The sequence below is a fragment of the Nycticebus coucang genome, chromosome 18 (assembly GCF_027406575.1).
Source record: "Nycticebus coucang isolate mNycCou1 chromosome 18, mNycCou1.pri, whole genome shotgun sequence".
Taxonomy (NCBI): domain Eukaryota; kingdom Metazoa; phylum Chordata; class Mammalia; order Primates; family Lorisidae; genus Nycticebus; species Nycticebus coucang.
Genome location: NC_069797.1, coordinates 57,197,803 through 57,223,697, shown reverse-complemented (window position 1 = coordinate 57,223,697; position 25,895 = coordinate 57,197,803). Strand labels below are relative to the sequence as shown.

The 25,895-nt window shown below is 52.8% G+C and overlaps 2 protein-coding genes across 2 annotated transcripts; both read left to right on the top strand.

The window, feature by feature from the left end:
• The first annotated feature begins 7,505 nt into the window (after nucleotides 1-7,505).
• KRT13 (keratin 13) lies at nucleotides 7,506-11,664 on the top strand. Its single transcript, XM_053569742.1, has 7 exons — nucleotides 7,506-8,157; nucleotides 9,128-9,210; nucleotides 9,386-9,542; nucleotides 9,730-9,891; nucleotides 9,983-10,108; nucleotides 10,201-10,421; nucleotides 10,970-11,664. Exons 1-7 carry the CDS (start codon nucleotides 7,576-7,578, stop codon nucleotides 11,016-11,018), a joined length of 1,380 nt encoding a protein of 459 aa, XP_053425717.1. The 5' UTR covers nucleotides 7,506-7,575; the 3' UTR covers nucleotides 11,019-11,664.
• An 8,884-nt stretch (nucleotides 11,665-20,548) lies between these two features.
• On the top strand, nucleotides 20,549-24,299 carry KRT36 (keratin 36). Its single transcript, XM_053569741.1, has 7 exons — nucleotides 20,549-21,056; nucleotides 21,749-21,831; nucleotides 22,091-22,247; nucleotides 22,731-22,892; nucleotides 22,991-23,116; nucleotides 23,270-23,490; nucleotides 23,864-24,299. The coding sequence occupies exons 1-7, from the start codon at nucleotides 20,598-20,600 to the stop codon at nucleotides 24,054-24,056; spliced, it is 1,401 nt and encodes a 466-aa protein (XP_053425716.1). The 5' UTR covers nucleotides 20,549-20,597; the 3' UTR covers nucleotides 24,057-24,299.
• The last annotated feature ends 1,596 nt before the right edge of the window (nucleotides 24,300-25,895 follow it).

Below are 25,895 nucleotides of genomic sequence, written 5' to 3'. Positions count from 1 at the left end.
CATCTCTTGTCTAGTTTTTCTTGACGGGGTCCAGGTTGGACTCTTCTCTGCATGGTCAGAATTCATTGTTTGGGGCACCCACGGGGCTGGTGCCGGAAACTCATTTTGCTCAGGTGACTTGCTCTTCTGTCTGCTCCCACAGGGTGAAGTGGGAGTAGGGGGTTCCCCCAGAGCAGTACATGCATCCAGCACAGAACTATCTCAATGTATCTGCTAATCATTTACATAGTGATTGATGGCACTGATTGTATGAGTTTGCCACTGGGTGGCTGGCACGATGTTAGGCACACTCATCTCGTTTAATTCCCCCCACCGTAGGTGGTCAGGATTTATTACTCCCATCTTACAGATGAGGACACTGAAGTCAGAGAGAGGGGCGACTTGCCCGGGCCTCATAGATGGATGACAAGAAGCAAGAATGAGCCTACGGACTCTTTAACACCCGGGCCCCAAGCCCCTTCACAACCCATTGCTAATACCTTCTCGAATTTCCCCTCCTTTCTGGCCAGGCACTCCTGACCGCCATCACTAAACCTTGCAAAGCTGATACCCAGCCCCCTGAAGCCACCCACTCTGATTTCCTCAAGCTTAAGTCCAAAGCAACACAACCCGCTCTGGCCAGCCTTGATCCAAATCCCACCCTGTTCCCCGTCCCCAGCCTGGACCTATTAGAGCAGCCACATCTGTGCACACCTGGTTTGTTGCCTCTGATCTGGGGCTGAATCCTCTGAGCTCTGGGATTTAAAGCCCAGGACAGAAGGCAGAAAGGAGGAAGAGGAAGCAGAGAACTCCAGTGTGGAGGCTGGGCTCACTCCAGCCCTGGGGTGAGGATTGGAGTGGGGAGTGAGAACCGGTTCCTTAGTCCCACTGGGAAGGGCAGGTTGGAGGTGTCACTGTTCTTCAGACAATCTGGTCTTTTGAGAGAAGAGCCAAGCCCTCTGAGAGGGTCCTCATGTGTCTTGCTGGCAAAGCCTCTTACCCACTAACTTGGTTGGAGAGAAGGTGATGCTGCTCTTTCTGGGGGAGATTTAATCAAGAATCGTCTCCTGACAGCACACGGAGGCTGGGCTTCCCTGGGGCTGCAGGAAGGACATGGAATTTATTGGGTGTCTACAATATGCCAGGCCCTGGGCAGGGCATTCTGTGACCGCATCTTGTTAACTCCTGACAGCTCTGTGAAGTCAGCAGCAGCCTTTGGCATCAGTTTCAGAGGAGAAAACTGTAGACCCAGAGAAGTAAAGTAACTTGAAGGAGGTGACAAGCTAGGAAATGGTAAAGCTGGGTCTGGAGGTCTGGCTCTGATCTGAGGCCCTTGCTTTTCCCTTGACTTCATGAGGTGATAGAAGCTGTGACATTTTTCTTAAGAGGGTATGCTAATCTGAAACTCATTTTGTACCCTCCATGGGCCATATAGCCAATGGTGTCAAAAAGATAGTCCTGGCTGGGTGTGGTGGCGCATGCCTGTCATCCTACCACTCTGGGAGGCCGAGGCAGGAGGATCACTTGAGCTCAGGAGTTCGAGACTAGCTTGAGTAAGAGTAAGACCCCCATTTCTTCTGAAAATAGAAAAACTAGCTGGGCATTGTAGCAGGTACCTGTAGTCCCAGCTACTCAGGAGACTGAAGCAAGAGATTTGCTTAAACCCAAGAGCTTGAGGTTGCTGTGAGCTATCATGTGACGGGCACTCTACCTAGGGTGACGAAGTGAGACTCTGTCTCAAAAAAAAAAAAAAAAAGAATGTCCTCAATCTAACCTTAGTCTCTCATGCTGAGCTTTAAGCTCACACTGAAGCTCAAACCATCAGCTGCCTTGTGGCCCTGGGAATATGCCAGGCTCACTCTTAAGCCCAAGTTTGTGCAGGAAGCTTGGAGCTGGGCTGCTGCATCTGCTTCATTGGCCTTTGGGCCTCTGTTGAGAGGTCTCAGTCCTGCCAAGCAGCCCCCAACCTCTGTAAATGGAGTGGAGAGGCGGAGTGGAGAGGTAAAGTGAAGCTCAGCTTCCCTGTGGGCCACATCTCCCGTGCTTTCTCTCAGGGCCAGAGCCCAAGTTGTGGGTAGGAGGGCAATCTGCTTGTGTCTCCCTGGGGTCTCTATTTCTGCTCTCCTGTGATCCCAGGAGGGGCTGTCACAGAAATCCTTGAAACTTGCCAAGCCCTGTGCCAGGCCTGACCCTGGAGTGAGACACCGGCTCCCAGGGATATCTTATGCCCTGTTGAGCCCTTAAGTAGACTACGGACAGGGGTGGTACATTTGTGACTGCCCTGGGCTGAGCTCAAGCTTGGTTTGCAGCCAATCTGGGAAGCAGGCAGCAGGTGGTGTTCCCTCCCTTCTCCCCACAGAGAGAGGGTGGCTTTGAGACTAGAGATTAGGGCCTTGGGTATGTTCTGTGCTCAGGTTGGGCTTCCCAGAGCAGGCAAGGAACATTCCTGCCACTATCTCCCTGAGGACTGTGGCTGATCCCTCCTCTCTCTGGGTCTCAGTTTTTCCATCTGTAAATTGGGAGTCTGGTTGGACAAGTTGATCGCTAAGGTCTCTGTGAGATGGTCTGTATTTGGGATCTCAGCATGGGTTCTGACTATGTATTTGTAAAATTAATGCATGGGCTTTCTTCTCCTTTGCTTTTTCCTGCTTAGACATGGCTCTGAATATTCACTAGTGTCTTGGGAACGTGCCCCCCTGGTGGTCGGTCACGTGTTCCTCCATGACAGTGCAAGAGAAAATAAGGAGCTGACAGCTTTTCTTCTGAGATTTGCATCTGGGGGACACCACTCCTGTTTACCATTCCTTCCCACCTAAAGGCGGCAGACAGAATGTCAGATGTCCCCGAAACAGCTTCTCAGGCATTTATCAAGGGCTTTCCTATGCAGAATGTGGAGATATGTCTGACAAAGATCCTATCTCAGAGAACCTAAGATGGAGTAGGAGAAAGAAAATAGGAAGGCCACCAACTGTCATTTGTCCAGTTGCTGGGAGCAAAGAAATGTGTCAGTGCCGGGTGGAGGCTCGGAAGAATTCTTGGACAGGTCACTCACCAAGGGTGAGCTTGCATTTCCTCATGTATAAATGGGAGGCCATGGCAACCTTCCACCTGCCCAGCGCCTCCCACATCTCAGGTATTTGAGAAGCCTCAAATACTCACTGAAGCTTATTCTCCAATGGTGGACACAGAGGCACTGAGAAGTTGAGTGACTTTCCTGAGGTCACTAATCTAGGTGGTTGCACATGGAGGACTGATCTGTCTTGTCCAAAGCCTCTGCTGACTTGGCTGAGTTTCTGGACAGTCTGGGTGATAGAAAGGGATTTTAGAAGCTGGATGCTACAGAAATGCACAGGCCTGAGGCACTGAGGCAAGTCTGGAAGGACTTCTGGGTGTTGCCAGGCAGGCATCTCTGAGGAGCGGGGAGCTTCCCAGGGGGCCTGGGTGACTGTTTGGGGACAGGCTGCTGCTCCCTGTGGGGGAGCCTTAAGACCAGCTGGGAGGTGAATCAGCCATCCTGGACTCTGGCCCCTTGGTGCCCTGAAAAAGAGGGAGAGAGGGGAGGTGTCTGATTCCAGCAAGGAATTCTAGGTGAGGATCTGGGTTTAGGCCTCAGCTCTGCCGATGAACAATCTAATGACTGTGGACAAATCTTTGTGAACCAGAGATTCAGAAAGGCAGCCAGCTGAAGGAAACTTAGAAATCATTTCACGGTAAGGGCAGCAGTGAACTTGTAGAGCTGGGAGTCATTTTTTTTTTCTTGTTTTCACCATCCTGGGCTTCAGTGTTCTGGGCCTCAGTTTCCACACATGTGACATGAGGGGGTTGGATGAGAAATTCCTTCAATTCTGTGCTGAGTAAGGACTTCCACAGACCCCTGAGCTTTGGAGCTCAGACCCAGGACAGACAAGCTGACCTGTCAGGCCATTAGCTGCATGGGCCTAGCTAGCCATGGTGGCAAGGACCATCCAGTGGCCCAGGTTGGCTTGTGAAAGGGAACAGCCGCAGCGGATGTCTTTGCTTGTAGGAGAATGGTATTAGTCCTGGCCTGAAAGGTTTGCCATTAACACAGCCATGCTTTCCAGTTTGGGCAATGTATTTAATCTCTCTAGGCCTCAGTTTCCTCACCTGAAAAGCGGGCATGATGAAAATAGTTGGAGGACCAGATGAGATCATGCACGGAGAATGTTTACATAGTCTTTGACAAATGTCAGCTGGTGTTATTTTTATTATCTTTTAGCTCATATAGGATGTGGATATAGGGGAAACAAACTGCTTTTCCTTCTTCCCTATCATACTTCCATGACCCTACACCAAGCAGTTCTCTGACCAACTGTGTGTCCTATAAGCCAATTCACTTCTGACACTACCTGGAGTTAGCAAAGACCCCATACATTAGGAAGAGGCTCAGTCTCATAAGACTGCTCCTCATCTGAGATGCCAATCACAAGTGTCAGGTCCCCAGGTTGCCCAGAGCTGCTCTCTGACTTGGCTGTGAATCACAGGCTCCCATGACCTCCTTCTTGGGTTTGCTAATTTGGTAGAGCAGCTCACAGAACCCGGGGAAGCAGTGTACTTCTTGTTATCAATTTATTACAAAGCGTATCTTAAAGGGCACAAATGAGCGGCCAGATGAAGAGACACAGGGCAAGGTTCAGAAGTGTCCTGAGTATAGGGGCTTTTGTCCCCACAGAGTTAGGGTACACCCCCCACGACACGTGGATGCGTTCTTGTTCACCAACACAAGGCTCTCTGAAACCCTTATTTCTGGGACGTGTATAGAGGCTTTATCTCATAGGCATGTTAAGCAATTATTAACTCAATGTCCAGCTCCTCTCCCCTTCTTGGAGGAGAATGTGAGGCTGAATGCATTCCTGGTGATCAGCCCCCATCCAGGACCCCACCAGGCATTATGTCATTAGAACAGAAGATGCTCTGGTCACCAGGAGATTCCAAGAGATTAGAAGTTCTGTGTCAGAAACTGAGCTCAAAGAATGAATGTTAGAATAAAAGATGTTCCTAGTATCCTAATCACTTAGGAACTTCCAAGGTTTTAGGAACATTCAGAGATCATGCATCTGAGTTCAGGGCAAGACTGCCAAGACACCTTTGGCCCAGAGACAGCCAGAGGCCACATTTAAATCTTGACTCCACGGTGTCCTTGGGCAGGTGACTTGCCCTTTCTGAACCTTAGCTGCCTCATCTATAAAATGTGGCTAATAAAAACACCCTTCTGTTGTGAGACTCAGTGACAATGTGTTAGCGTTGCCTGGTTTGCAAGCTTTCCTTTGCCTCCCTTGAAATGCTACTGCGGGGGGGATTGAAGTCTTTTGGTGTTATTTTGCCAAAAAGCAAACCAGAAAGCCTAAACGAAGCTACCAGTGCTGTGGCTCCCGCCCTGTGCTGCCTCCACCGGGACCTGGGTGGGGAGAGGGGAACTGTGTCCCTGGGTCTCTGTCCCACTTCTTCGAGGAGGTCTTCGCATGTGTCCCCAGCCTCATGGGCTCTGGAGTTTGCCACATGTTGGAGGAAGGTTTTCTTATGTCAAGGTACCATGAGTCCCTATGCAGAGGGGAGGGGCCATGCCATGACCCTACAAGGGAAACATGCCACGCACGGCCACCCCTTTTGTTCTATTGGGGCTTTGGAGGATCTGCGGCATTGTTACTGTAAGAGGCGTTGGCTGGAACCTGCTCTTCAGCCCCGGGAGGACTGGGGCATTGTTACCCCAGGCCTGGCAGGTTCCATTAATCACCTTGTTGTTAGTTTTGATCCTGCTTTGGGCTGAATCACCCTCTTTTCAGAGAGAGAGCTGAGCCATCAGCTCAGCCAGGAGGGCTGGGCAGGGTCAGAGGTCAACCTGAATCCCTGGCCCTGCTGGGGGGTTTGAGCACCAACAGTATGCCTGGCTCTCTCCCTGGTGCAGGTGCCTGCTGGGTGAGACACAGGCCTGCTTCCCTCCCCCAGAAGACAAAGGGCAAGAAAGCCCTGACTCAGATCTTTCTTTGCTGGTCTTACTGAATCAGCGAAGGGGTTTCTAGGATAACCTCATGTCTGTGCCACCCCAACCCCTGGCCTGGTGCCATCAGATGCTCATGGCTCTAAGGGGGCCATCCACAGTAGCCCTGACCCCCTCGGTGAGTGGGGCCTGGGAGGCCCAGGCCAGACCTCCATTTTCAGCCCCGGAATTTTCTCTTTTTACATTAGGCTTTGAGAGGCCACCTCAAGGCCTTTTCTTCCAGCCTGAGTGGTGAGGCCTCCTCACTACACAGTCCTTTCTCAGCACATCCCAGTGTCCTCATCCTTCCATGGGGCCTCTTAGCTAATACCCACACGCTGAGACAGACCTTATGTGACTGGGGCAGTAGGAAGGGCCCTGCGCAGGTTAGCACAAGACCTTCCCTTGGAACACGGCTGTGTGGCTGAGGAGGTTAGTACCATGAGTGATTAAACCACGGGTCACACTGATCTAGGGCATCTCAACCTTGATGCTATTGACATTTGGGGCTGATAATTTTTTGCTGAGGGGGCTGTCCTGTGCATTGTAGGATGTTCAGCAGCGTCACCGGACGCCCCAAAATGTCTTCAGACATTGTCAAATGTCCCTTCGGAAGCATAGTAGCCCCTGACTGAGAACCCCTGAATAGGTCTAGGGTGACAGAAGTTGGAAGTTAGTAGGTAACTGACCGCAAAAGGTACAGGAGCTTTAGGGAGTGCTGGGAATGTCCTGGGTGTTGGTTCTACCAAGCCGTATGCATGATTTACATATTTTACAGTATGAAGAATATACTTGAAAATGAGCCTTAGTGTCAGACAGAACTGGATTTGGGTTTCAGCCCTAAAACCCTGAAGACTCATTTTCCTCATGCGTGAAACAAAGACCGTAGCAGGACCTATTCAGGGGGCTGTTGCAGAGAAGAAATAGTGAGTGTCGGGTACTCAGCCCAGGGTCTGCCTATGGTCAGGGCCCTGAGAATATTAGGTATTATAACGTGCAAGGCTGCTTCTTTTTTTTCTGGGCCTGTTTCCCCAGCTGTGCCTGGTGGTCCTGAAGACCCCAGAAGGTCCCTGTCCCTGTATTTTTTTCTGATGGTCTTGGAGCCATTTCTTTCTTGGTCTAAACACTTTCAAAGAAATTTGTTCTATAAGACCAAACAGTGTGTCACCAGAGTTGTTGGGAGTGCTGGAATAGATGAGGCGCTAAGAAGAATCCAGAACGTGGTCAGAAGTTTTAGAGAGAAAAGAAAGGGAGGTCGCGGGCTGCGGTGATTTTGCAAATATAGGGCCACTTTGCAGTCACCCTGTCCTTCATGGAAGCTCCCTGGCAGACCTTTGCAGTTCAGTCCCCGTCCTAATGCTGGGTGGGGCTGAAAGCCTGCGGAGTGAGCTCCTTAAGCACAGAGGTGAAACAGAATGCAGTTGTCAAAAGGGTAGTCTCAGGCAGAACACTGTCCCTCTGAATCATCTCTTTTGTTAAGGATTAAAAAAATGCCACCCCCAAAAGGCACAACCCACCCTGGAGAGCAGAGGTAACTGGGCTTGTGGGAATCAGAAGTGCAGTTGGCACCAAGTCAGAAGGTGGGGAAGGGAGGAGAGAAGATGTCCAGCCCCAGAGGAGGGTGTATAAAAGGCACCCACTCTGGGCAAGAGCCACAGTCCTCAGCCCGGGCCAAGCCAAGCTTCTCTGTGCACCTGCTCTCTGCTCTCAAACCTGCTCTCACCATGAGTGTTCGCCTGCAGAGTTCCTCCACCAGCTATGGAGGTGGTTTTGGGGGTGGCTCTTGCCAGCTGGGGGGAGGCCGTGGTGTCTCTACCTGTTCAACCCGGTTTGTTTCTGGGGGCTCTGCTGGGGGATATGGGGGTGGCATGAGCTGTGGCTTTGGTGGAGGGGCTGGTAGTGGCTTTGGGGGTGGCTTCGGAGGTGGCTTTGGTGGTGGCTTTGGCGGTGGCTTTGGTGACTTTGGTGGTGGCAATGGTGGCCTCCTGTCTGGCAATGAGAAAATCACCATGCAGAACCTCAATGACCGCCTGGCCTCCTACTTGGACAAGGTGCGTGCCTTAGAGGAGGCCAACGCCGAGCTGGAGGTGAAGATCCGTGACTGGTACCAGAAGCAGGCCCCCACCAGCCCCGAGCGTGACTACAGCCCCTACTTCAAGACCATAGAAGAGCTCCGGGCCAAGGTGAGCTAAGGGTCCTCAGTACCGGGCAGAGCCACAGAGGCCAGGAAGCACAGCATCGCAGGGAGTGGGTGCAGATGGAAGTCACACCCTTCTTCTAGGGGGGAAATTCTAATTTTTCACCACCAGCGCCTCTGATCACTGGGCTTTCTCACACCACAGTGCCCCCAGGTACATTCTCTCATTATTCACTTTTATTGTTGTCATCACTCATGTCAAAAGCTTTTATTGCTTCCCAAACAGTTATGTTAGTAGTGACTCCATCTCTGTAATCCTAACCCACCTAGTTATTTGGAAACATGACAGTTTTTAAAGCCTTGAAGAATGGCTAAAATCAACAGAGAAAGGGAGACGTGTTCATTCATTGCTCTGGGAATAACTCTTTATTGTGTAGGGGACTCATTGAAATTGTTATTCCCAACTGGCAGTGGCAGAGGAAGGGAGGCAGAAGCTCGAGCAGCCCGGAGCCTGGATTCCTTCCATACTAGATACCAGCCCAGGCTGAGGCCAGCTCTGTAGTGTGGGTTTTAAGTGCTTTGGGATACAAAATTTGGGACAAGAGACACAGATGGAGAGGATATTTGTTGGATTTCCCCTATGGTCAGCTGGGAGGAATCCCCCCTCCAGTGATGTTACCATGGAATGTGGAGCCAAGCTGGGTCCTGACATCCAGAGGAAGGCTCTCAAGACTGGGGCCCCCCAAGGTTGCTGGTCTGAGACTGTCAAGACATGACTAACCCAGGATGTTCTCAGTCATCATTCCTCTGAGATGCATGCCCTGGATCTTCTCCAATGTGGCCACACACAGAATGCTGGAGTGATGGGACAGGCTGAACAGCCCCACTCCAACTGCATAGGGAAGGGTCTTGTCCTGGCTTATAGGACAGGGAAGAGGCAAGGTCCCATGAGAACCGGTCCTCCTTCCAGGTGTGTGGATCCCACCCCAGAGGTCACCTTCTTCTGTATTTTGTAGATCCTGGCTGCCACCATTGACAATAACCAAGTCATCCTGGAGATTGATAACGCCAGGCTGGCTGCAGATGACTTCAGGCTCAAGTGGGTTTGTTTCCTTCATTCCCCTTTCCTAGCAGTGTCTCAGTTTAGACACATGCTCATATGGTCAATGAAATTGGAGCATCCCAAGAATGAAGGCCTTGGAAAAGTAGCAGAGCCCGGTGCAGAGGTAGTGGGAGGGTCTATTATCTTTTTTTTTTTTTTTTAACTATTTCAGGTATGAGAATGAGTTGACCCTGCGCCAGAGTGTGGAGGCTGACATCAACGGCCTGCGCCGGGTGCTGGACGAGCTGACCATGTCTAAGACTGACCTGGAGATGCAGATTGAGAGCCTGAACGAGGAGCTGGCCTACATGAAGAAGAACCATGAGGAGGTAAGAGGGGACCGCAGCCTTGCCATAGGCCAAGGCACCTCCAGGGAGAGGGGAGAGCTCTCTACTGTCGCTGGGCTTAGCTGTCCCCTATGGGACCTGGAAGTGCTTTCCAGAACCACTCCACCAGCTCTCAGAGCCAAGGAGAGGGAGGACAAGGAGCTTCACACTTCCTTTCTCATCCCCACAGGAGATGAAGGAATTCAGAAACCAGGTAGTAGGCCAGGTCAATGTCGAGATGGATGCCACCCCAGGCATTGACCTGACCCGCGTGTTGGCAGAGATGAGGGAGCAGTACGAGGCCCTGGCAGAGAAGAACCGCCGGGACGCAGAAGAGTGGTTCCACAGCAAGGTGCTTACCCTCTCACTCCTGCAGCCAGGCAGACACAGCTAGTGCCTTCTAGCTGAGTTCTTCCATCACCTTCTTCTTACTTGAATTTCAGAGCGCAGAGCTGACCAAGGAGGTCACAACCAGCGCCGCCATCATTCAGACCAGCAAGACAGAGATCACAGAGCTTAGGCGCACACTCCAGGGCCTGGAGATCGAGCTGCAGTCTCAGCTGAGCATGGTACACCTGCGGCCCTGCCTGGTGGGGCCCACCTCCTCTAGTCTCCCTCTGGCACGGCTTGCCCCATAACTTCTTCCTTGTTGCCCCACCAGAAAGCTGGGCTGGAGAGCTCACTGGCAGAGACAGAGTGCCGCTACGCCCTGCAGCTACAGCAGATCCAGGGGCTCATCAGCAGCATAGAGGCCCAGCTGAGCGAGCTCCGCAGTGAGATGGAGTGTCAGAACCAGGAGTACAAGATGCTGCTGGACATCAAGACACGTCTGGAGCAGGAGATCGCCACCTACCGCAGCCTGCTGGAGGGCCAGGACGCCAAGTAGGTTCTCACCAGTCTCCCTCCAGGGACTGTGGCCACGAGGCCCTAGAGAGAGGACCTTTGAGCTTAAACAGTCTAAAGAAAGTTTGGAACACAATGCCTCTTTTTCCTGGATCAGGCTGTGGGCACATTTTCATCTTTCTGTTTCAGGCCTCTGAATTGGACTGGTAGGAATAGGAACCATGAAAGGAATATCTAATCTTGGAAAATAAATGAGCTTGGATTCAGCTCAGCCAAACAAAGCTATTAATATGCTAATCTAACTACCCTAGGCCATTTGCAGAGATCAGCCCAGGCCTCCTGGTGGGAAGGTTGGGGGCCTAGGGCTCAGTGAACCAGAGGGAGGACTAAACTCCTGGCAATGTGCCAATGATCTCTCCTTTTGAGGGCTCTCAGATAGAGGGACAGACAGGCAGACAGACAGACAGGTCTGGCAGGTAATTGATGGTGTTGCCTGTGAACTGGGGGCACAGCTAAGTGAGAGTGCAACTCAGGGCTCCTGTCCTTGGTTACCCCCTGCTCATGGTTGCCTCTCTCCTCTCTCCCAGGATGACTGGCTTCATTTCCACAGGAGGTAAGAAAATAGCCCCATGGTGAGGTGGAGCTAGGCTCACTACCCCTCTGGTAGGGGCTGAGGGGGCCAGGAGGGAGGGAGCTGGGGTGGAGGTGGTCATTTACTCATCTATTTTTGTGCCCCATAGAGCCACTGGGCTGTCTTGGAAAAAGCCATCTTTGGGGACAATAGAGTCCCCAATACAACACCTGACTAATTAGGAGTTCATGAGCCCTCATGGGGGACCCTCACCTGGGCCTTGGTGGGTCTTCTCCAGCCTGAACATCTCTCCTCTCCTCTGTTTCCCAGGAAACCAAGGCAGCACTGTTAGTGGTTCTGCTCGCAGCACTTCTGACAGCCAAGGTGGCACCTCCATTAACGTCTCCACTCGCCGCACTTCCGATGTCCGTAGGCCTTAGATCTGCTCGGCATTCCCTCCCTCTGTCTGCATCACCCAGAGCAGGAGAGAGCTGATGTTCCCTGCAGAAGAGATGGAGGGGCTAAAGGATGGGAGGCTCAGCCTCTCTGCTCCAGGACCGTCCTGACACTCCCCCTGGGTGGACCCTCCGTGTCCCTTCTCTTCCCATGAGGTGCTTCTCCTCCCAGACCTGGCCACTCTTTGGTTTTCTCAACTTCTCTACTAAAAAGAAAAGATAATTCAATAAATTTTCCTATCTGTTTGCAAACATATTTTTGGCTCTGGCTTGGTTTCTGAGGGTAGCCCTGGCTGAAGCCCAGATTTAGGGTTAGGGGTGAGGTGGGTATAGCTGGGTTGAGCCACTAACTCAGACAAGGACAGGCCTGGGGAGCTGCTTATCTAAGAAGGACACAAAGCACATGGGCCATCTGAGCACACAGGTGCAATGATGACAAACACAGAGGACACAGGTAGCTCTCAGATGATGGTACTCAGCGAACATGGGCGAATGGAACTCACAGTGGCGGTGCAAAGAAACATGGGCCAGCTCTGCAGTCCTATAGTTCTACAGGACGTCCAGTAACAAAGGCAGCGGTGGGGTTAGAGGTGAACCACATGATGGGAATGTGGGAAAAGGTGCAGAGGCTGCAAGGGCCCAGTTAAGGGGCAATTTGAGGGGAAGGAGGCTCAGCTCCAGCCTGCTGCCTCCCTGCTTCCTGCAGAGAGTGCTGCCTTTCAGCCGATGACTCCACTTTGGCTAGAGGCATCCTGCTGACTTCCTTAAGGTCCTGCCATCCCAAACTGCTCTTACAAAGGCAGCTACATGACTGGGCAGCTTGGGGCCCATGTTCAATGAGTGATCTTAGTCCAATCTGACCTTCCTCCTCCCCTTTCTGCATCCCCCTGTTTGTTGTGTTGGAGACCACAAGGCTTTTATTCAAAATTCAGAGCAGGATGAATACCCTCTCCTCTGCAGCACATGGCTGGCATGGGGCACACTTAGGTGCTCACACATGGTGCCCGTCCACCCCAGCATTGACCATGTGGTCTAAGGGGGCAGGGCTGTGTCTTCCTCCTCTCAGGTCAGACCTGGCCTCCAGCTGGAGCACAGGGGAGTAAAGGCCAAGATGAATGAACAAACTGGGCAAATCCCTCTCAGGTGCCATTTGATATTCGTTGTGGGTTTTGAGGCCAGAGGGTAGGTGGAGCTTGGGCACCCTGGCCCTCTGTTTCCTTCGTGGCCCCGTCCTCATTTCCACTCCGTCCCCTGCAGCCCCCTGTGTGGTTTACTTTCCTCCTTCCCTGTCTTCTCTCGCTTTCCCAGCCCCAGCCCCTTTACTGTCTTCCCTCTCTGTCCTGCCCCAAGCTCATCTATGGGCTACGTGTGGATGGCTTATTCACACAGGGTCACCCAGACATGCCCAGCCCGGCTCGCTAAGTCAGAAGGAAGGTGTCTAACCTCCACTCCTTCTAGATATCACCCCAGGCCCTGCCCACTCCCACTACCAAATGAGGTGGGGCTCAGTTTAAGTTCACATGCCCGGAAGGGTACTGGGAACTAAGGCATCACAGAGAAACAGGACACGCTCCTGCTCCCGACGCCTCTCAGCCTGTTTTGTGAACCTATTTGTTCAGCAACTATCTATTGGGTGTCCCTGTGCACCAGGCACTGTATGGAAACCTGGAGAAAAGGAGACCAATCAAAGGCAGCCTGTGTCTGCAGGAAGTCCACAGCTAACAGGGAGGTGGGAGAAGACGCCCACCATGGTACTTGTTATAATTTCAAAGTTCAGCTCAGGTCTTCTCTGGTCTGTCCTCTGCTCCCAGCCAGGCCTCTGTGCTGACATTCATCCTGGTGATTACTGGAAGGCCAGGTGCAAAGAGTGCAGGCTCTGGAGCCACTGTGACCTGGTTTGTGAACTTACTGCGTTCATAACCCTGGGCAAGTTACTTCCTTCCTGGGCTTCTCTTCCTCATCTGCTAAGTGCTGCTTCCCTTGTGGGTTGATTAAAGTCAAGTGCTCACAACAGTCACTGGCATGCAGTACGTGCTTGGAGAAGGAAACCTCTGGTCATGACCCATGAGGCCTTCAGAGCAAGGGTGGTTTCTTAGTCATCCTCACCCTCATTCCTAGGATGTTATAGGAGCCCAGCCACTGTGCTGGATGGAAGAATGGGTGGGGTGGGGGATAGGCCTAGGCTATGGGAATGAATTAGGTAAGAAAGCAAATGGTGTGGAGAGTGTGAGGAAAGGAGCCCTGCCCCAGACTGAGAGAGGGGCCTGAGTCCCCAACACTGAGCTGCCCTGGCTGGTCCTGGCACCCTGGGGTCCAGATCCCAGGACTTGCTCCCTAATACCAGCTCACAGAAGGAAGGGCACTGCCCTTAAATAGTCCTGGTCTGTATCTCTGGGAGCTCAGTGGGAGATGAGGGTGGTTGCTCACACAGAGCAGTGAAAGGAACAGCACCTGTGGCCCACTGGGGACTCTGGCCTGGGACCCCAAGGAGGGCATGGAGCAGCTGAGGACCTCTGGCCCCATCAGGAAGCCTGGGGAAGCGGGAGACTAGGTCAAGAGCAGGCCTTCCTGCCACCGTCAACCTAGGAGTCTCCCTGAGCTGGGAGAGGAAGGTGATTGGCCCAGCTCTGTGGCCTGGGGGATGGGACAGGCAGGGGGTGGGGTTCCCTTTTGCTGTCCAGGACTCAGTCTTATCTCCTCCTCCTCCTTCTTCTGAGCCTCACTCTGTTGCTCAGGCTAGAGTGCTATGGAGTCAGCCTAGCTCACAGCAATCTCAGACTCCTGGGCTTAAACGATCCTCCTGCCTTGGCCTCCCAGAGTGCTAGGATTACAGGCATGAGTCACCTTGTCTGGCCAGCTTTACTTTCTAAATCATCTGCATGGGACAGCCACTGGAGGGAGAGCAGATTTATAAATGCCACTCCACCATGGGGTTGATCTAGGTGCCACACCCACCCAGGCTTGCTTGCTGGTTCCAAGTGCTGCAGCGATGAGGGAACAGCCTTGTCCCAGGGCATCTGCTCACCTCCGTGCCAAAGATTATTTGTAAATGAGTGCGTGTTAGTGCCAGAGAGACCGGAATGAAGGGGACAATGGGAAAGGAGAACATAGTAATGCACCCAGCACTTCCTGCTCTACAAAGCTCCTTTCATCCTTTACAATCCCATGAGTTGGTACTGTTGTGCCCATTTTACATGTGGAAAGACTGAAGCTCAGACTGGTTAAATGACCCACCTCTGATGAAAGCTGGGATCTGTGGCTCTAACACAATTTCCAAGACAGAGACTGGTCCTCTGTCAAGGATGAGGGTTCAGCTCCAGGATCTGAGGGAAGAAATGAGGCTCCTTCCCATACCTCAGTGCCCAGGGGATAAAGGGCTCAACCATGAGATGTTCCTGCCCAGTCGTGCCTCAGAGGCAGTTTGGATTCTGGAGGGAGGAGCCTGGCACACAGCAGGTGCCCTATGAAGGTGGTGAGAGATGCATTGCTGCTGAAGTCCTGGCTGCTTCTGCCACCTGCTTCTGGCCCTGAGTAGCAGTCTCCTCCCTCTCTGCCAGGTCCTGCCCAGTGAATGGGCTGGTGCCCTTCTGCCTTCCTTAATAGGGTGTCTGTCCTGCCTGGGCCCTGCAGGGGGCAGTCTCACTCCAGAAAGCGTGTCTGTGCCTCTTTGGCCACCTGCTGGGACACTGGGTGGGGGCAGCTGGGTCCCAGACCCAGTCTTGCCCAGACATGGTTCCAGCATCAGGCCCTGTCCAGTTCCCAGTATTGAACTGGGCAGCTGGGCATTTGGCCAGCAGGGTGTGGCTGGGGGCAGAGTTCCTGGCTGGAGGCCCCTTTGGTGCCTGTTGCCCCTCTGTTCTGGTCCTCTTTTTAGGATTCACAGAAGACCCAGCGTATGAGATGAGAGTGCCCAGGCCTTCTTAGCAAGGGGACTCCCATTGTCCTGGCCGATGGAAGGCCGGGGGAAGACTAGGAAACAGAGTCCCAGCAGGGCCGTGTGTCTCTGGGGTATGATCATGGACCCTTCCAGCTTCTGGGGCCCTTCCCTCCTCCCTGACTGGGTCAGTGCATCTCAGGGGCTGCCTGGCCCACTCTTGGATGTTGTTCCTGGGCTGCTGGTGGCTGGAGTGGAGCAGGGTATGTGGGTTGTGTCCTTTCAAGCAGCTTCTCTGGGGGGCTCTGAAAGAATTGGGTGCACTTCACGCTCTCTCACCTTCCACAGAGTTTGGAAGGGAACAGGTGGATAGGCGGGTGCAGGTACCTGCTGGGGGTCAGTATTTGGTGAAGTTGGCACAGAGCTGGTATTCACTCTTTTGACCCAGTTTTATTAATAGTCACAATGATCCTGTGGCTTCTTTTATCCCAGGATCTCAGATCAATTTGAAAGTAAAATCCACAGTGTCCAGCATGGCTAATTATAACCTGGAGCCCACACTCTGGTTTGCAGACAGGCTTTTTTGTCAGTAGGAAGAGAGTCAGGTTGATGGCACCCCTGCCCCTGTAAATGCAGGCTATTGGATCCAATCAAACAGGCTGCTTGGGAAATTCACTTTATGGTTCAGTTAAATGATACTTGAATCAGGGGACATGAGGCTGAGGTACCAGCCCTCTTCTCTCCGTGGGCTTGGCCATGCATCTCCACAAACCACAGCTTCTCCAAGCACACCAAGGAAGCAAAATGACACTCTGGAATACTCCAGGCCATAAAGGCTGGAGGTGGGGGTCAGGGAGGACCTCAGTGGATCTGAACAAGAGGCTGTGGACTCTTCTAGATGGGAGCTGGTGATCAGGGCAGCTGTGAAGGCAGAGCTGGCCCGGGGGTGAGAAGGCAATGGCCCTGAGAGGTGGATGGCAGAACTTGGACCTTTCAGAATATCTTCCCAGGTATGGCTTAAGACTGGAGTCAGTGTCCCTGGGTCTCCACTGTGGCAAGAGAGTAACTTGGAGCAGAATCTCAAAGCCCTTGGCGATTGCCAAAACCATGAGCTAGGAGTAGAGTAAATACTTTTGTGTTTTGAAATGAGATTACTAGAGAAACTTTGGGCCTGGTAAAGTGGGGGTTTTGAGGCTTGATCAGGGTAAGGCTGAGGCCTAATGGGCATTCAGGTCCAGCCCAGGAGCAGAATGTTGGAGATCTGGACCTGTGAGCCTCATGGGGCCCTCAAGCCTTGGAGGAGCCAACTTATCAGTGCCAGGGCCCTTACTGAGGAGGGGCAGCCAGGGAATGGGGCAAGACCTCCTCGGTCCCTGTGTGTGTGTTCAGATTGTGCTGTGGCCTGGTGAGGCTGAGTGACAGCAGTGGGTGGGTAGAGGCTTGGGGCATAGGCTGGGGCTGGGGCTGGGGTGGGAAATTGAGGTGGGAAATGGAGCAGAGAAAGACTTGCCAAATCTTGTCCAGGAAGGTCTGAGTCACTCTACTGAAGGCAGCGCGATCAGGGTGTAATGTCACTGAGGTGGTCAGGAGGGGAGGCAGGATGACTTAGCCCCCACACCTCCAAGTCCTGCTGACTGGGCCTAGGAAGACAAAAATGGCAGCCACTAAAAGCAGAATGTCAGGCGACAGAAAGGCATGACGTTCCAAGGGAAACCAGATTATGGTTGTCTCTAAGAACAGCCAGCCATGGTGACAGGCTGCCGGGCGAGGAGGAGAGGAATGGTGTGTCTTATCTGGCCACGGCTCTTATCCAGCAATGCTTCCTTACCACGGGTTGCCAGGATGCCCAGTTGAACCAGAATCAGAGAGAAACAACACGTAATTTTTTTTTTAGTACAAGTATGTTCCAAATACTGTGTGTATTTAATATATTTATTTGTTAAATCTGGCAATCCCTATCCTTACCAGGTTTGTGAATGGCCCTGAGTCTTCCACCATCAAAAATGAATAAGCAAGACCTTTCATGGATTCTTTGGTGGTTAGAAATGTCTTAATTGTAAGTTCTTTTACCTTCTATAATGCTTTCTTCAGCGTTGTGTACCTGTTACTGCATGTCCGTACTATAATAGGATCCGACCTACACTGGCAACGGATTCGTCACGAGCTATGGATGTGGTTATTTGACACAGAACATACAGAAAGAAATGAGCTTCTCAGCAGAGGGGCTAGGGCCCCAAGCACTTTTTCACTTGAATAAATGTTTTGGTACAGGGAAAAAGCAGCTGTGTGGAGGGAATGAGGACCAGTTGTGGGTCTCCCGGTGTTGTGGGTGGATATTGGGTGGAGTCTGGCGAGGTTAAGACATGGGATCAGCATTTCCTAGGTGCCTCTTATGGTGGGAAATTCCCTGGGCCCTGTGCGTAGGGACCTCAAGGATGGAACAGGCATTAAGTAGGAGAAAATCAGAAAGATGGGGCCTAACCCAGCAGGGTGCTCTAAGAAAGAGCCATTGGACTTCTGGAATGATCTTATGCCCATTTGATCTGGTGACCATTTGTAGGGCTACTGTCTAGTCTGCTTCCTCTGCTGCAAAGCAAAGTCCCTGGCTCTGTTGGTCAGTGATGTCATTTTGGCCTGGACGTGCTGGGATGCCCATCTGGTGTCCTACTGACACTGCCCCTCTGAATGGGCCCTTCTGGGAGCAGCCTTTGGAGGTGGGTTAGTGCTACCATTTGGCCTGTGGTTGGGAAGGTAATTCTTGTGATGTGTGGATGCAAGAGAGACCCTGAGGCCCACAGTTGTTTGGAAAGAAAAGAGGCTGCAGTCCGGTCATGTGCTTCAGCTTCCTGGAAGCCTCTTGTAGGCCCGGCAGTGTACAATGTGACAAAGGCAGGGCACTGAGGGTGGCTGGAAGACCTTTCCTTTTGAGTAGCTTGTCACCTGATCCGGGGAGGAACAGCCCTCCCCCTGAAGACACCTTTCTGGCCCACGGCAACCTCCCGATGCTCCGGTGAGAGTGACGGGATCATCAGGAGCGGCAGGCCCCTGCTCACTCTCTTGCCCTGAGAGAAACTTAGAGCCAGCTTCAGATACAGGTCACACAGTGCAGAGCTTTAAAAAGGTAGAAAATGAGAATATTAACTTCACAAGAACACCAGCCAGAGACCCCAATGGAGAAGAGTTGTGCCAGGGCGTGCTAGGAGCCTCCTCAGGGTCTGAGGTGCAGAGTAAGTCCTCGTGTCACAAATGAGGTAAGTTGAGGCATGGGTGTACTGAGGACATGCCTGAGTGGGCCCAGCAGAGCCAGCCAGACTCCATTACACTGTCCTAGAAAACAAAGTGGGGGTGCTTGTGGGAGACCTGGCAATAGACCCATCTCTGTCCTGACAGGCCAGTGCTCTCAACAGGGGCTGGTTCCTGCTACCCCTGGAGACAGTTGGCAATATCTGTAGAAATTTTAGGGAGCAAGGGTTTGCCACTGGCCTAGGGTGGTAGAGTCCAGGGATATTGCCAAGCATTTACAATCCCAGGACAGCCCCCAAAGAACAAAGGATGACCCGGCCCATGATGTCAACAGTGCTGAGGTTGGGAGACCCTGTGACAGTCCAACCCCAGGATCTGTGAGAGCAGGGGAGGTGGGGAGGAAACTGTTGCTAGGGCAGCTGCTGTTCTGGAGGGTTAATGCCCTGTTTTCACTCCCAGGAGGGGCTGCACAGAACGGGTGTCCAGGGAGACCATCATTAGCCGCACTCAGACATCTCACAGAGGTGTCCACTGTGCTGGGTGGGGCGTGTTCACCACCGCCAATCCTCCTTGCATAATTTCAGAGAGAAGCTTATAAAGCATTTTAAGAGGCTGGCAAATTACAACTTTAGAAGCATATAAACGCTCCCATAAATGCCAGCCTTGCAAACTAAGTCTGTGTGGGAGGAGCGTGAACAGGCTGCCCAAGCCCTGGGAGGACCCACATTTTGAGGCAGAAGGACCAGGTTTACTTTTGGTCCTGAATCCTCTGCTGCTCCTTTCTCATTGCTTAACTGGCTTTGTTCTTTTTATTCCTTCTTGTTTGAAAGCGTCTGCCATTGGCCATCTCTGTGACCTGTTTAGGGATCAGTAAGGTCAGCGTGGGCTACCCTGGGGTCCTGATTCTACTCTCACAGGTTCAAAAAGCTGAGGGCCTCAAAGGGAACTGCACCTTGGCCCCCACCCACAGGGCCAAGCATGCAATTCCACAGTGGCAGGAGATGCTCCAGGATGATGTAGTTACTGCCTACTCAGGGTGGCCAGGCAGATCTATCCTCAGCAGCCCCGTGATCCATAGACCGTCATCTGAGACTGTCCTCTGAAACTAACCAGCACTGCTGCTGTACACAATGGCTTTCAGAATTCTCTCAGTTCTGCTCCTGTTTGGTCCTCCTCACATCTATGGGAAGCAGGCAGAGTGGGGTGACAATCTCTACTGTCCCGAGGAGGACACTGAGGATCCCAGGGAGGAAGTGACCTACTTGGCACCACAGGGCAAAGTATCAGCAGGGCCAGGACTTGAACTGAGGTCTCTCGTCCCTAAATTCCGGGTACCCAGACTTAACGTCAGTTGTGTGAGGAAGCAGTGGGACAAGGACATAGGATTTGGTGTCTGGGAGGCCTGGTCTCAGATCCAAGCTCTGCTACTCACTTCTTGTTCACCCTGAACAAGCTGTTTAACCCTTCTAAGCCCCAGATCCCACATTGGTAAAATGAAGATAGTATTGGCCACCTCCCAGGATGGTTAAAGGTGTAATGAAACAACTACAAATATGAATGCTGTGTATAATGATGCTCCATGAATTTTAGTTCCCTTCTGTCTCTTTCTGTCATGGAGGTCAAGACACAGATGAGCAGAAGTGAGGGCTTGGGGAGGGGTGGGGTGGGGTAGCAGTGGACAGATTGGGCTCCTAGGGGACAGATAGGCAGGGAAGGCAGGAATCAAAAGTCATTTGAGAGGCCACTCCCAATTCATGGGATTTGGAGAAAAGACTCTTTCAAGAGGCAATAAAATTCATTTTCTGCTAGGAGATGACAATAGTTGAGAGTCCTGACTTAGCAAATCCAATTCAACAATTTTTTTCCTTTTTTACAAGGCAAGGAATTCTGGATGGGTAGCAAAAAACACATTCTAATGAGCTCAGTTTTCTGGGATAGGAATGGGCTTTCCCAAGAGTAAAAGATGTGTGACATGCCAACACCCATGGAGAGTGTATATAAAGGCTCCAGAGAGGCCTTGGGAGCCAAAAGCCAGGCTCCTCACTAAGCTGCCACCGTCCTCTGTGAGCATCATGACCACCCAGATCTGCACCCCGACCTTCTCCACTGGGTCTGTCAAGGGCCTCTGTGGCACGGCAGGCGGCATCTCACGGGTGTCCTCTGTCCGCTCAGTGGGCTCTTGCAGGGCCCCCAGTTTTGGGGGTGCTGTGGGGTCCACCTCTTCTGTTAGGCTGGGCCTCTCTGGCCTCGGGAGCTGCTGGCCTGCCTCCCACCTGTCCTCTGGGTGCCAACCCTCCAGCTTTGTTGGGAGTGGGGGCTGGTTCTGCGAGGGCTCCTTCAATGGCAGCGAGAAGGAGACCATGCGGTTCCTGAACGACCGCCTGGCCAGCTACCTGGAGAAGGTGCGGCAGCTGGAGCGGGAGAACGCGGAGCTGGAGAGCCGCATCCGGGAGTGGTGTGAGTCTCAGGTCCCATATACCTGCCCGGACTACCAGTCCTACTTCAAGACCATTGAGGACTTCCAGCAGAAGGTAGTGGTGATTTGGCTCCTCTCCACCGACTCCTGGGAGGGGTCTGTCTCATTCTAAAGCCTTTTCACATGGGAATGGCAGGGCGAGCTCTTCTCTGCAGGGCTCTGGTTTCTCTGTGGACGTAGACCTGTACCCTTGCTGCCATCCATTCCTCCCTTCCTCTTACTGTCTCAGCTATAGGGACAGAAAGACATGTCCCAAGCTCCTTCTGGATATAACAACACTGTGCCTGGTACTTTCCAATCCACTGGCTTACTTATTCCTCATCTTGGAGAGAATGGTATCACTGGACCCCTTTTTTTTTTATTGTTGGGGATTCATTGAGGGTACAATAAGCCAGGTTACACTGATCACTGGACCCTTTTAACAGATGTGGAAGTTGAGTTTTGAGAGGATCAGCAACTTGCCTGAGATCATGCAGGCTGAGTGTTAAATGCAGACCCTGAATCCAGGTCTGTGCCAACCATCCAGGCCCATCTTGCTGTGCCTCTCTGGGGTTATACATGCCGGATGATGGCCACTGACATCCTTGTGATGACCCTCCTGGGGTCTATTCTCCCTCCATACCTGGGGTCTGGGCTGAAGGTTCTGGTGGTACCTGGGAGCATGGCCTCTGTGACCTGGGCTATCCCCCCATCAGCACCCACACTGCCTAGCCTTCCTCAGCTCACAGGAAGCCTCTTGCTCCCCAGATTCTGCTGACCAAGTCTGAGAATGCCAGGCTGGTCCTGCAAATTGACAACGCCAAGCTGGCAGCTGATGACTTCCGGACCAAGTGAGTAGGCCTGGTTGGGGAAGTTTTGCTGTGCCGCTCCTTTGCCTCTGTGCTCTGCCTCTGGGACCTGGTGAGGTGGGAATGAGGCCAGCCAGAACTGTAAATGGGAAAATGTGGTACAGATCCTGGGTCCCTTCTGGGTCAAGGGAAAGGGGCCATACTTTGACACCAAGTCAGCCCATGCTCTTGGACGACAGTCAGGGGCCCTACTGTGGGCAGCTTCCTTTGCTGCAGACTTGGCAGGGCTCTGTGTGTGCAGGTACGAGACTGAACTGTCCCTGCGGCAGCTGGTGGAGGCCGACATCAGTGGTCTGCGTAGAATCCTGGATGAGCTGACTCTGTGCAAGGCTGACCTGGAGGCCCAAGTGGAATCCCTGAGGGAGGAGCTGCTCTGCCTCAAGAAGAACCATGAGCAGGTGAGGATGGTGCACATGACCGTCCACAGCTCCCATCCAGGACCCCCATCCAGCTCAGGGAACTGCTGCCGACCAAGAGCTATATGGAGCCTTATGCATTTCATTTTCATTTCATTTTGTCCTTACAAGAATCCCAGGGGGTAGAAACTATTACTGACTCCATTTTACACAAAGAGGTTGTCACTTACCTAAGGTCACACAGATCCACCCTCCTGCCAGTGTTATAAATCTTCACCCAGAGAACTGCTGATGGCAGCAATTCTACTTGCCCAGTGCTTGTATCATTTCACTGGACTCTCCCAAATCCCCAGGAGGAGGTAGGTATTACATTTGTCGATGAGGAGACCAAGGCTCAGAGAAGTTAAGTGTCCTGTCTAATGTTACACAACTGGCAATGGGCGGAGGACAGTTAGCAACCTGGTCAGTCGAGCCCTCAGTCCAGCATCCTTTCCTCACCTTCTCCATCCTGCTTCTTCTCTGCAGGAAGTCAGTGCACTCCGTTGCCAACTAGGGGACCGACTGAATGTGGAGGTGGACGCTGCCCCACCTGTGGATCTCAACAAGGTCCTGGATGAAATGAGATGCCAGTACGAGACCCTGGTGGAGAATAACCGCCGAGATGTGGAGGCCTGGTTCAACACCCAGGTGAGGCCGGGAGGCCCGGCGTCACAAGCTCCTGCACGGGGTTGCCCCTTCAGTAGCTGCCCTGGTCTGACTGTGCTCTGTGCCCTCTTATGTTTTAGATCGAGGAGCTGAACCAGCAGGTGGTGTCCAGCTCAGAGCAGCTGCAATGCTGCCAGACAGAGATCATTGAGCTAAGACGCACAGTCAATGCCCTGGAGATTGAGCTGCAGGCCCAGCACAGCATGGTGAGTGGCCTCTCCTTTGGTGACTGGCCATGGCTTCAGGCAGGCACCCACTGGCCTCAGGATGTGATTACGGGCCATGCATAGGCACTAAGGGCTGTCATTCCTGGGGTGGGATTCCTTCCCTTTGGCAGCTTTTCCTCTTTCCTATTGCAGCGGAATTCCCTGGAGTCTACCCTGGCGGAGACGGAGGCCCGCTATGGCTCCCAGCTGGCCCAGATGCAGTGCCTGATCAGCAACGTGGAGGCCCAGCTGGCGGAGATCCGCTGTGACCTGGAGCGGCAGAACCAGGAGTACCAGGTGCTGCTGGACGTCAAGGCTCGGCTGGAGGGCGAGATCACCACCTACCGCCGACTGCTGGAGAGTGAGGACTGCAAGTGAGTGGCCCTGGGCCCTGAGAGCCAGGCTGGTGAGGCTTCAGTGCCATGGAGGGGGTGCTGGTCCCAAAAAGTCAGTATTGCATGGATAACAGGGATTAACCAAAGGCCCCGGAGACCCTTCTAGCCCCAAGTTGTGGTAGTGCTCAGGGGTACAAGTCAACACAACACACTGCACTTCTCCAAGCACCTTTTTGGATTGGTAATTTTTAGTCTTAATTCCTGTAGCCGGATCTTCTCACCTTTGGGGAGTTCAAAGGCACTGACTTGGTCTGAGGCCACTCGTATCTTTTGCTCACTGAAGTCTGTTTATCACAAATCTCAGTCCAGCAGCCCAATGCCAAGTTCATCCTACATGGTTTTATTTCCACAGGCTTCCTGCCCACCCTTGTGCCATGGAGTGCAAGCCTGCTGTTAGAGTTCCTTATGTCCCCTCTGTTCCCTGCGCCCCGGCCATTCCCTGCTCCTCGGCTCCGCAGGTCAATGCTCAGATCCGCACCGTCACTGAGGAGATCCGGGATGGGAAAGTCATCTCCAGGGAGCATGTTCAGTCCCGGCTGCAGTGAGCAGCCTGCCAGCCCACCAGGGCAGAGCCTGGGACCACAGGAAGGAGGACACCCCTGTGGCTCCTGGCTGATAAATGCCCCTTCCCTAGAGGGCCTGACCCCACTGTCCCGCTTAGCAGGTTTTCCTACCCAAATACTTCTTGTATTGTGTTTCTGAACTTAACTATGCTTTTGTGCTGCAAAAAACAAGATTTCCTGAAAATTTATCCAATAAAGTGTGTCCTCTTGGCATAGCAAAATCGGCCCTGGATGCTTCTGATTCTCATGTGTTTGATCAGTACAGGTGTTTGATCCGGGTGGTTGTGTGGTAAAGTTGTGGGTTTTGCTTTTATGTCTGTCTTCTCTGGGTCTGAATGCTATCACGGGGTGACTCAGGGCCTGGCCAATGAGGACAGGCACCGTTCCAATCCAGGTGGGTGGTGGCCATGGCTCCCAGCTCAGCCTTGCTGGTGGGTGCCCACCTTAGGGTGGCTTGAGAACAGGCAAAGGCTCCCAAGCCAGTCCTCCCTGGTGAGCCTGTCTGGTTGATTGGGTGGTTGCCTTTCTTTTCCTTCCAGCTTCTCCTCCCTTGTCCAGCCCCTGTCATACTGCTGCCTGATATTGGGGACAGTTCAGGGGATGGGGCCAAATTCCATCCTGAGCCAACCATAGCAGGGATGGGAACCAGGGAGAGCTGGGATGAAAGTGGAGGGCCAGTGAACCCATGGTCCCAACAGGGACATAGGGTGGAAGTGAATGGTGCCAGGCTTCAGACATTGTGAAGCAGAGTCCAGAGTGCCCCCAATTCCACTGGCTGAGCCATGCAGGTCTGGCAGGTGGGCTGACTGTGCCAGCCACAGCCACCCTCTGATCAGAGAAGCCTGTGAGAAGGGCCCTGCCTCAGTTACCAGTTGAGAACACAGGCCCAGAGAGGGCCATGACTTGGCCCAGCCACAGCCACTGTCTGATCAGAGAAGCCTGTGAGAAGGGCCCTGCCTCAGTCATCAGTTGAGAACACAGGCCCAGAGAGGGCCATGACTTGGCCCAGCCACAGAGTGGTGAGTGGCAGAGCCTTGGCCATTACTCAACTACTCTGACCCTGATCCTGCCCAGCACACAGTCCCCACCTATTCCCTGCTTTGGCTCTTACTTGAGGCCAAGATCTCCATGAAAAAGACCCGCCCTGACCCGTGTCACCAAGTGTTTGGTGGTAAACACGAATCCCTTCAAGCAGCAGCTGGACCAGCCGGAGGTGCAACACACATCTCAGATCCCAGGAGAAGATATATAGGCCGAATCAGAGTTTTCCCCTTGGAGCTCAGCTGCACTGCTCCTTGCAATGTGTGCCCTGTCCGGGTCACAAGACCTCTCTGGTCTCAGCAGATTCATCAGTGAAATGGGGCTGCCAGGAGGTTCCAAAAGGACAATGTGTTCACAGCATCCCCAAAGTGGTAGCTATCAGTGTTTGTGTCAATAAAAGTGAAGAGGCCCTGGACTCAGAATGGGGAATAGTAACCCCTACTGGGTAGGCCAAGCTCTTTGCTTTGGCCCTGGTGGAATGCTGGGGTGGGTGTGGGTGGGCTGTGTTCCCAGAAGCGTTGTTGGAGCTTAACAGTGAACCTGAGGCCTCAGCCTCAGAGGACCCCCTCAGATTTGGGTAGGAGGGCTCTTACCCTGCCCTGCCCTGTCCCCCTACCTACTCTACTTTTGCTCTAGGACCTGACCGTGGCTCTGGTCTGAGGCCCAGGAGTTGAGAGCTGGGTGGTTGGGTAGGCAGAGAGCATTGCACCACCAGTGGAAATAGCCAGGACTCTGGAAGGGACTGAGCCTTCTGATGGGGAAGCAGCCTTGTGACTGTGT